The sequence below is a fragment of the Neodiprion lecontei genome, chromosome 7 (genome assembly GCF_021901455.1).
Source record: "Neodiprion lecontei isolate iyNeoLeco1 chromosome 7, iyNeoLeco1.1, whole genome shotgun sequence".
Taxonomy (NCBI): domain Eukaryota; kingdom Metazoa; phylum Arthropoda; class Insecta; order Hymenoptera; family Diprionidae; genus Neodiprion; species Neodiprion lecontei.
Genome location: NC_060266.1, coordinates 19,509,100 through 19,520,552, shown reverse-complemented (window position 1 = coordinate 19,520,552; position 11,453 = coordinate 19,509,100). Strand labels below are relative to the sequence as shown.

Here is an 11,453-nt window from a genome sequence, read left to right as displayed (position 1 = left end):
AATGTATACGTCAAGTATAAAATATTGCCTATCTGCTGGCCTCGAGCGACGTGATTCACCGAAAACTTTGGATATAGCTATATTCGTAATATATCAATTGGAAAACTGATGTTGACCAGCTTTTAATTGCCTTAAAATTTTTACCCATTCGTTTTATGAAACGTCTGCAACAGCGATTTTCAATAGATTTCAAAAAAATCCCTGACACTAGTGAATTTATTCAAATCAATGCAGAATCACAATTCGTTTCGATGAATTTTTTTTCACAGAAAATCGACTGGTAATATACTAATTAATAGATTTTTTCGGAGAAATCTTCTCTGAGCTACATGGAGGAAAAGAATTATTTCTAAGTCAATTAGTTTGATTCTACTAAATGCTATAGTTAAATACGGCGAACACAATACTCATTTAATTAATTCAACAAAATATTTTTCTCCATCGTTTTGTTTTCAAAAATATGAAAATTTTGTATCAGAACTAATTGAGCTTGTTCTGATTCATGTTTTGTTGGACACTCAAGAGTTTAACGGTTGAAACAGGGTAATGAAATATGTCGTTACGAAAATCTTTTGCATTGATTGAACAATAGAGTTATTCAAGTGCACAAAACGTATTCTTCGAATGATATCAATTATAATTTTGATGACTCACAACTTTTCGTGATTGACCCGGTGTTTAATGGTTAAAACGCGAAACTTACTGCTGTATATGTAGAAGTACAATTTGAACATGTGTCTGCGGTATTTGTTCCTTTGTCAACCATATCAACTTCGATGACTCGAAACTTCGTATTATAATTTGGTTGTTTAAATTATGAGCGATCACACATTTATATTGTGTAACCGAAACTGACTTGTGAACAGAATACCCGGTGTTATAACTATTTCTGATGCTACTTCCGTAGCGAGAAAGTTCACCCCCTAGTGGCCGTTTATAGTACTAGTGTACTGATATTTACCATGAATATATTCTCTACTTGTTTCAAAGCATGTGGTGTTTCTTTTACATCGTAATCGCATGTAAATTTTTCTTGGCTAGATTCCATGTGTTTATTTTATTTGAAGTACCCAATTGTTATAATCAATGAACATGCAACTCGGAGGAACAATACATAAACTTGAAACGAAATGATATTTAATTGACTCAATATCGTAAACACATGAAAAGGTTCACTCGAATCAATACTTCGCTCGATCGCGACAAGAAAGGCTGAATCAATGAATTCGTTTGATTAAATCATTTCGACTAATTAACGGCATCGAAATTGTTGAATCGGAGTAATCGTATTTGGAACAGACAAGGGATAATAAATTTAAGCGAAATCTGTTATCTTTGTTCAAGAATTCCTTTCCCTCCGCGTATAAATTAAATATCGTCATATCGTGGAAGTTTCTTTAATCTGCTCGGCTGGTTTCCATGGTAAGAACTTGCGGAACGACTTCACTTGCATTCTCAACCAAGGTGTAAATCTCCGGGGGATTTCCCCTACAGATATAAGGTTCGATGCGTGTGCCTTTGCCATCTGCGTCATTCAACCAGGAAGCGCGTATAATTATCTATAAAGAATTGAATGAACAGAAATCCAATTCACGTTAACGGGGGGTTTCGAGAGGACGAGGAAATACCTTCGGGAGGTGCAATTATTGCGTCTCATAGCGGTTTCGGTATCGTGTGCAACCGAGATCTCCAAGATGATAATTTCGGGAATTTCCCGGGGATCGAATCATCCTCTTCGAACTGGTTCCGAGAGTAGGGGGTCAGAAATGGATTGTTGAAAGTTCCTGCAGGAATTTCTTCGTTATATAGAGAGAGGAAAAGAAATTGACGTTGACCTTTAAACACCGGGATTCCCAAATATTATCGCTATAACTTCCGGTACATGAATCGAATTATTACAACCCTTAATTTAGCTGCCTCTTATATTCATTATCAGTTTTTATTACTTCCGACTGTGAGGTAAATTTATCACTGAATCGAAAGTATCTCAAATACTATAATAAAAAATATGTCAGGTATGTAACAAAAATTAGTAAACTATACATTTTTACCGACCTATAATAGTGCAAAATAGTTGCAACCATTCGATCATAATTATTTATTATAAATATGTACCATTCTTGAATGAACTTTTGTATCAGCGAATAACAAGTGTGCATTTTAAAGTTTGCCGTGAAGATTTTGTTTCCAATTCAATTCAAATAGGTATCAATCGAAGACGTACTTTTTTTCGGTAATAAATAGGTAATCAAATTTAGTGTCTACAGTTTACCGTTTTGTCAACGAGGTATCCGCAACGTTTTTGATCCTCCAAATATATGAATTGATTAAAAAATAATCCATAATTTCTGACAGACATAAAAAAAAAAAAAAAAAAACAAAGTGATCTTTCGATAAAATTCTTCGCGATGCAAGCACGGAGCGTACGTAATTATAAAAAAATGATTCCAGACCGGAAATAGGCTTTAATATCTTTGCATCTTAATCTCAATGGCAGTGAACATTTCAATAATTACAATACTATTCTGTCAAAGTATGCGCCGAGGGAGTTATTTGTCCGTCATTTCCAAGTTTAAAACGTATTTGGATCAACATTTTTTTCACCTACTTCGGAATTCATTTCCTCTTTTAAATCCCCGCGAAACACGGGTCGATAACATTTGGCCGAAGGCCTCGAGTCGAATTCGTATATACATATACTTACAATCGTATATGCGGGGCACGCGTGTATCACACGTGCGTATGTGTGAATAAATATAATAGCACATTGATCACGTGAAACGAGTTATCGACTGCTTTTCAGAGTATAATCATATTAAACGGCTGCATAATTAATGTCACAATGTAAAATGGAGACGCATATACTATCGTAGCAAGGTCGCAGATTTGGTGGGGTCACACGTGTAAATCATGCAGATACATGATTTCGTGATTTGCAATATCGAAAACTAAGATCTTGACCTACTTTTCTACGTACACAATTTTTTTTTTATTTATTTATTTTTTTTTTTTCAATCCACCTTTGAAAATCGCAACCGACGGCTGTTGTAATAATAATCGCTTACTTCCTTATGTAATGTTCACTTTGATGTAATATCAGACAGATAAGAGAAAAAAAAAAAAAAAATGAAATTGTCAAATCAAGCGGCTTGATGATTATGATCGCACAACATTCATAGATCTATAGGTATAGATATATAAATATACCCTAATATGTTAATTGAATAGCACACGTTCGACTGAATTTCTCAATACCGATTTTAACAACAACTGGTTCTGACCTAATAATAATGACACGACGTCTCCCGATTAACATTTTTTTTTTTTCATTTACCGTATAATATGAAGAGTATTTTTTTCAGAAATAAATTCATTCATCGCTTCAGGGTATATATGCGTGTATATAATGTAAATGAATTACATATGCGATGATGACGAATGATTATCAAACATTTTCTTTTATTCATAGAACATTGTACAAAATAATGTAACGAGTTTATTAGGTATATGGGTATAACACCTCTGGTTTCTATTTTTATACCCGGAAATGATCACAAAATTAAGACTTTTCTGTTAGAATATTAAGATGTAGATATATATATCTATAAGTACAAAGATAACTATATTCTTTTCTTCTTAATTCATATTGTAAATCAAGTGTTAACATGTTTAATACACATAAATGCACATGGGTATATTAACGATTAATAATAATATAATTAGTATAAAAAAATAAAATGAAAGAATAACAGATGCGTATCAATGGAACGATTGTTCACGGATTATAGAGAATCTTGAATTTTACTTGCAGTGTATTGAATTCGTAGAAAGCTGTCCGTTATTTATCGTTATATAATACTATACTATGCCTTGAAAGTGGAATATATAATTTACTTCGATATTATATATGTAACGGTACATGTTTGTGCGATAAACTTTGTATTAAAATATATTAGAATATTATTATTATTCAATTAGATCTCTTCACCTCGCGTATATCAGTCAAAATTCAAGAAAATACAAATAGGACTGTCATGTTATGCATTGTATGGTCGATCGAAACATTCGGAGATATCAAGTTTCGTAGTTTGTTTACCTTTACTTTTCAATGGATGATACTACTTCGAATTTCAAATCGTGTTTATTCAATTCCTCGATAATTGAGGTCTTGCCAAAAGCTGCGCCTGGTGAAAGAACTCCGCCGCTGAAATAACAACAAAATATATAATTATCCAGTCAACTTCAATTTGATCAGCTTTATATCCAAGTCTGTGAAAAATTTTTAAGGTTTTTCATATTTCCGACGCTACGGGTAACTTGAGAAATGTTCAATTAGCTTGAAGTTCAATATTGAATAAATGAATCTTAACACTCTTCAAGTAGTTCCAAATTAAGACTGTTTACAATTTTGACCGCGAACATGGCTACCGACTTTCAGAATAGCACGATTGTAAATACAATGGACATAAATAGGCCTGTGTATTGTACAGAGTACGAATTCACGTAAAATATAAATTAAAGAATACACGTTAAAAACGTTTTTTTTTTTGACAATGAAAAATAGTGATAAAATATCTACTAAACTTACAGCAGCAGCTGGGAAAAATAAATTACAGAATAATCAATAATCAAGAGTTGTGGTCGCATTTCGCACCAAGTACATTAAAAAAAAAATAAAAATATAGGTCACGAGCCGATGTACGCTCTTTTATCGCGAAGAGAATCCTTTGAGCTATACGAACAAAATGTTATCACATATTTCTCCTCTTTATCGATGAAATGTGACAGATGAGAATTTTATTTATAACGTAGTTTTGCCAAGCTTTCATTTAAACTCCATTTCAATGCAATCGGTTAACGGAGAACTGACATATGTAATGCGTATTATTTTCAATCTTGTGGAAATCGTTAGTTCGATGAAGAATTTTTCGTTCCTTTTTCAAACTACAGTATATATATCTCTCTATATCTGTAAAAAGAAAATCGCCCGCCGAGTACAATCACGCAGCGATAACAGAGTGCGATAGCACATTTATAGTTCGGCGTCACAGGCACAGACAGTACGCACTGCTTGAATCTCGCTCGGAAATTTATATTAAGTTTCATTGTAAATTAACAGACATGTACTTGGCAATAGTATGTGATAGTTTTTTTTCTATAAAGGATGAGGACATTTATTTGTGTATTTTTGCGAAATGAGTTTTTTGCATAAAGTGATAGAATGGCGAAAGGTTTTTGCACCAGAGATGCGTTTTGGCGGGATTCATAGTTCTTCAAATATTTCACGCTAGATCTCTTCTTCTAATATTTGTAATCCAAGTACCAATCCATACTCTACTCCGTTAATTATTAAGGCATGCTTGAAGGTATCTTAATTGCCTTCCAAAATCTAAACATTGTTTACGCTGTGCAATAGTCAATTTGTATCGAGTTTCTTACTATATCATTGCTTTCATTTATTTTCCTTCTCCTCATCTCCTTGCTATCAAAAACTAAAATAGCCTCATGTTTACACTGTTAAAAATATCGTGCTACTTTTTTTGCCAACTTCGATGTACGTCATACTTTTTTTGTGCTAAAAGAAGGATAGATTTTTACGCAATACATTTCTTCACAATTTAAAGCTGCCAACAATCTTGCGCATTTAAGAATGCATGGAACTCTAAAAACTGAATATCAGGAAAATTCTGTAGGAATATTTAGAAGTAAACTTACTTCTCCGGCATTTTATCAGACTCTCTTAGAATGGTCAGCGCAGCAAATAAGAGAGTAATACAGGTTGCGCCATATCCAGGATTAACGCCTGAGACTTTGGTTATCATTTCCTTATTTGGAGGCTCTTTATGCTCATCTGTTGGTTCAGCTAGTTTTTCTGTCCAGCCACAAGCTTTAAAAGTTAGAGAGAAATGAGCGTCGTTCATCGATTCCGGTGCGGGACCCTCGTGACTAACAAATCCTCCAGAGAACAACTTTGGATACTGTAGATGAAAATATATTGTTCACGTAGCGGTCGCTATGAGAGATGTGACCTGATGTGACTACACTCATGCATATTATCCAATTCTAATTTGTACCTTAAGAAGCAGCGTTCGTCCGCATTCGAATTTCGTCATTAGGCTAAATACTGCACCAATAACAGCCGTAGCGAGTAAAGTAAAGAAGGACCTACAAAATAAAAAAAGTGATTAATAAACAAAACAGAATAACATTACAGAAACCGTGTTTTAATCGCATTTACAGATTTAGACAAAACAGAAGAAAAAAATTATAAAAACACAGCGGTGCATCTGTAAACTGTTTGTTTGAAAAATCGACAATAGAAATCACGGACGGATCTTTCGAGTAGTACTAAAGCATAGTAACTTGTGCATGTTAGAAGACATGTACCGATTTGAAAAAGAAAACCCTGCATCATTCTACTAATGCAAACTTACTTAAATGTCATGTAGGTTTGGATCTGTGCTGGCCTTTGGTTGTATTTTTCGTACAAAAAGCGTTGAGTACGCAGCGCCACTGATCGATCAGATCCTGGGAATATCATTGACCAGCCTTCAGATATAGCACTTCTATGAATGCTGCCTCTGAAAAAGTCGTTTGTTTATTGCAATAACTCGGCGTTTAAAAGTAACGATCTAGCTCAGACGTGAAAATCTGTCAAATTACTTGGATTCAAGTTTTGGTTTCAACTTAGGTAAAGGTTCGGGATAAAGTTTTCTTCTGAGCTCGCGGAGTTCATTAGCGTGAGCCAATCCATATACGGCAGATTCCCATGTTCCGTAGTGGATCGAAGCACCTCCAGTGTTCTTCGTATTCCAGGAGTTAAGGTAAGTTTCGACACTATTTACTTCTCCATTGAATTTTTGTTGCAAAAATATAATCCCCAAGTCACAGGGAATGCTGTCAAATCCACAGGCGCTAACTACGTAAACCCCTGCTTCTTTCGCCTGCTTTCCATACTCCAGTGCCATCCGTTCTATGAACTGCAGAAATTAAATTAATCGAGAGAATACACAGCATAAGTAAAACAGAATTACGAAAATCTACGTCACAACTTGCATTTCCTTTCTTCTAACGTATGTTCTAATTATTCATTATATTTTGATTGTGTAGTTATTTTTACTTTTATACGACCGTTTTGGTTTGTTTTTTGTTAGTATGAGATGTTTTTAATTGTATGGTATTTCTAGTGTAGTATTTTTGGATTTCTGCTTTTAGAGATTTATTATGTTTTTGTAATTGTTTGACTCGTTTGAGACAGATTATTCTAATTAGTTTTCCAACATTGTCATGGATATTAATAAATACTAATACTTATATAAGTGATTATTACCTGCGGTTCACCGCTGACATCAACGTGATGCGTTCTGGCCTCAATACAAGCCTTGATAACCGGCTCTCCGTAAAATCTATAAGGTCCGCAACAATTGACAATAACTTTAGCGCGTTCTGCCATTTTTTTCAGCGACTCCTCATCGTTCACATCAGCAATGATGATGGGAATATTTTCTGCAATGTGAAAAAAAGAAGATATTTCAGTTATTTCCAAGAACGTAAGAAACGAAAAATGCCTCGTTCGCATTATTGATACACAAATATCTAAAGTTATTTGTAAGGAACTGACTAATCATCTTAAAAATAGATTATCGTCTATTTATATTTAACGTGTGCAAAAACTTTGATTCATTCACTGCCGCCTAACAGTACAGAATATTGCTAGAAAAGTTTTCAACTTTTGCGCTGTTGGGGCTGCGACGTTCGTATCACTCCCAGTAAGTCGTCAAAGCAAACAGCTAGACCGGTTTCGTTATCATCATTCATTGTAATCACCTTGATCAGGTGCAAATTCTTTGAGCACTGCCTCCAATGCCTCCTTGCGTCTACCAGCAATCCCCCATGAAAACGGCTTCTCAGCAGCCAACTTTGCTGCGTGTAAAACGGTATATTTTCCAGTAAAACCAGTCGCTCCAAATATTACAATGTCCAAACGTTCTCCCGCCATTCTGTTTGCAAAAAAAGAATGCACAAGCATCTATTATATATGTATTTCTGTGATTGTAGAGGCAATAAATTGTAGATATATTTATTGTTAGAAATATTTTTTACAAGTTTTTTTTATTACATCTTGTAGGTTCGGCAGTTTTCCAAAGAACTTTGCAAGAACACATTTAAACAAGTTCTTTTCTCAGTGTGTTGCATGTAATACCAGGGAATGAATAACAATTTCTGTCTGATAAGATTTAATGGTATTCTCATCTCTCTGACAGAGTATGACAAATGAATATATTATATTGGACGATAAATTCATACGAGGAATAAAAACTTGGCAGAGATTGTTAAAGAAATTAACAAAGGAAATTTAAGTGTTTTCTTTCAGAGAATTGGAAATAAAAAAAAATAACTTCGATCACCAAGAAATTAAAATAATTTTCAGACAATCAAGACGATTGCCAAAAGAAATTTGTGAATAGTATCGATATCTTAACTATGTAATCACAGTCGAGGAGTAAATGATAATGATTTCAATTTAATGATAATAATTCGATAGCAGACTTAAGTTATAGTCGATAAACATTCCGAAACAGAGTTTCTACATACAGCATATGTCGATTGAAAATGCAGTTGCGCATATATGTCAACTGGCTGCCTAATTAATACGTATAACGTACATTCGCAGGTATATATATATATATATATATATATATATATATTCGTTGCAACTACGTGCGTAAAGCCGGACTTGTGTTTCAGAGTTATATTTACAAACAGTGTAAGCGATATGCCACGCCCTGAAAATATGCGTGGGTGAAAACCGATGTTATTACACTTTACAGACCACAACCGAGAATCAATCACTAATTAAAACGCGTATTTATACAGGAGTAAAGTCAACGTTCGACTGTGAAAACCGGCGAACCGCTGGCCAGCTTTTGTGCATTACATAAATGATATGATCCGCAGCTGATTTGGCCTCGAATGTAATTACGGCGAAAAAAGCAATATAAGCCCGAAATCGACTAGTTTTAACCGATTATCTGATTTTTTAAATAATGTTTTAATTTTTATCCAAGCAATCAAACAGAGGTATTGTATATAAAATAATTGCGGTGTGTTGAAAAGAACGTACGTGAGTTCGATGCGAAGTGAACCACAATTCGTGGCGTGAAATATACTTCGGTTCGAAAGCCGACAACTAGCTGTCACTAAGCGCAATTAAACCAATAAAGGAAAATAAATACGCCTTGACTCGACAAAGTTTTCATACTTACTCGTTGAGAATAGCTTCCCGATGATGTGGACACGGTTTGACTAATACCTCTTCGCTTATTAACCGAGTAAATGCGATAAATTATACAGTTGAAACCGTTGAAACGCACAGCGTTGTTCCGCTCCGCTAGACTTTCCGCTGCGCCGGTCCGTTCCAAACTCCAAAAGCATACAAGACACAGGCGGTTCAAACTGCGCAGCGCCGTCTTACTCATGCGAAACAGATGAGGGTAGACAGGTCACGTGATCCAACGGAGGCCGGCTTCGGCAGCTGATTGGCTGCTTCCGATAAAACCTGCGGCGCTATTAGCTGACGTGAAGTTAAGAAAAGCGATGAATGTCTACGCCTAGAGCGTGGAGGCGAAAATTTTGCATGACTGTATTGATGGCCCCTAATAAAATTCACTTCATTTTAAGAGAGGCGATTATAAAGGACCTGACTCTGACGTGACGATTATAATTCAAGTAACTTTACGGATCCTGATGATAAAACAGACAATTTATCATCGGTACCCGTAGAGGTCAACGCGTAGAGTTACTTGGATTATTATAATCGTCAAGCCAAAGTTGGGTCTTTTATAATCAGCCTCTCTGAAGGTGAGTGAATTTTATTAGAAGCCATCAGTATCCTGTATCGAATTATTATACATACATACATTCATACTGGCATATAAGGATGCGTTGAAATGTATGTGTCCTTTCTATTCCTTCGCGATTGAAGAAAACACTGATGCGGTCACGGACTGTTTCTCTGTAATGAATATTGTTCCAGTAGTTACCATTTTCAATCCGATTAGCATAAAGTAGTTTTTCACAATAGAGTGCAAAGTATAATGCGATGTATTTTTTTTTTGTCGTCAGAGAGATGCCCAAATGATATCTTATGACCAATTTTTTTACCCGAAAATATATCGTCATACCTAAAGGATATCCTTGGCGACTTATACCTCACAAAATAGGTCATAAGACATATCATTTAGACGTCTCTTTGACGACTCTAAGTCTTGTGCCGGCTGGAAAGCGTTATTCTATACCAGCTGTATGTATATTGCGTAACGTGTCATAAACGAGTTTTATTTTCGTTCCAGCAGAATCGCGGCTACAGGAAGATAAAATCTACTACTTTTTGCCAAGGTTATTTAATTACCACCTTCGGAAAACAAAAATTACATTTAAACTTATTTTAAGGCTGTCGTTTATCATAGCTGGCAAATAAAAATATACCTTTTACTAATATAGTTCCCGGCTTTATTTGCAGATATTATGCTCCCATTTCATCCGTCAAAATTTCTTCGGAAACTCGTCAACTTTACGAAGATTACATATTATAAAGACAAAAACAAAATATCTAAAGTGTATGTCGCATAATCGGGCAAAGCTGCAGTTAGCAAAAAACCAATTTTTTCTGCACCTGGTTACTTGATTACCTTGTGCAAACGTATTTCCTGATGAAACGTTTACGCAGATTGTATAAGATAGAATCCCGAACGTTTCAAGCATAACTCTAGTTGGGAATGTTCTGGAAACTCAAGAGCATGCAATGAAAATATTTAGAGCACGTCTTCTCCATATAGCATTCGAAAATAATTATAAAGAATCTAAATACACTGAAACTTACTGTGCGATCTTGACATATTTTTCTGCACACGCTTGTATGTAAAATTTATGTTGATAGAATTCGTTTGTTTCTCACATTTTACAATAACTAGGTGGAAGTGGGATAGTCGAAATATTAAGCGATATCTCTTCTCTCTATTGTGCAATAAAAAAAAGTTTTGCGAGCGTTATTTGTAATAAAAATAGTATCGCATTAACGACAATAAGAAATTATAATACGTGTATACGTATTACTTACTGTAATATCGATAATAACAATGGTATTGTACCGTCGATGATAAAAAAAAAGTATTCTGTATAATTGTGATGTTATCAGTGATGGCATAAACCAAATAGTATGGACAACATACGAATCAAGGGCCAAAAACCAAAAGGGCGTAAACTATACAGTTTTCACGAAATTTCAATTGAGAGAAAAGATTATTACTTAATTTATTAATTATTCAAAAAATTCTTATGAATTTCATTTTTCATAAAGAATCTTTTGTGAAACTATTGAGAATATGGAGATCTTCGAGAATTGCACGGCAACACTGTGAATTTTTTTTTTTTCATTATAACAGCCAATTCGG

At 34.6% G+C, this 11,453-nt stretch overlaps 1 protein-coding gene and 1 long non-coding RNA gene across 3 annotated transcripts; one reads left to right on the top strand and one right to left on the bottom strand.

The window, feature by feature from the left end:
* Positions 1-3,442: 3,442 nt before the first annotated feature.
* On the bottom strand, positions 3,443-9,451 carry LOC107219081 (saccharopine dehydrogenase-like oxidoreductase). Of its 2 annotated transcripts, none has more exons than XM_015657165.2 (8): positions 9,267-9,451; positions 7,828-8,000; positions 7,331-7,506; positions 6,664-6,980; positions 6,435-6,581; positions 6,075-6,165; positions 5,716-5,978; positions 3,443-4,204 (listed from the first exon to the last, which is right to left on the bottom strand). In XM_015657165.2, the coding sequence occupies exons 2-8, from the start codon at positions 7,997-7,999 to the stop codon at positions 4,099-4,101; spliced, it is 1,272 nt and encodes a 423-aa protein (XP_015512651.1). In that variant the 5' UTR covers position 8,000; positions 9,267-9,451; the 3' UTR covers positions 3,443-4,098. The 2 variants fall into 2 exon arrangements, with proteins under 2 accessions (XP_015512651.1, XP_046601531.1); XM_046745575.1 differs by lacking the exon at positions 9,267-9,451 and adding an exon at positions 9,125-9,147.
* A 278-nt stretch (positions 9,452-9,729) lies between these two features.
* Positions 9,730-11,020, top strand: LOC124295474. Its single transcript, XR_006905414.1, has 2 exons — positions 9,730-9,861; positions 10,356-11,020. It is a non-coding gene; the product is annotated as an uncharacterized LOC124295474 (long non-coding RNA).
* The last annotated feature ends 433 nt before the right edge of the window (positions 11,021-11,453 follow it).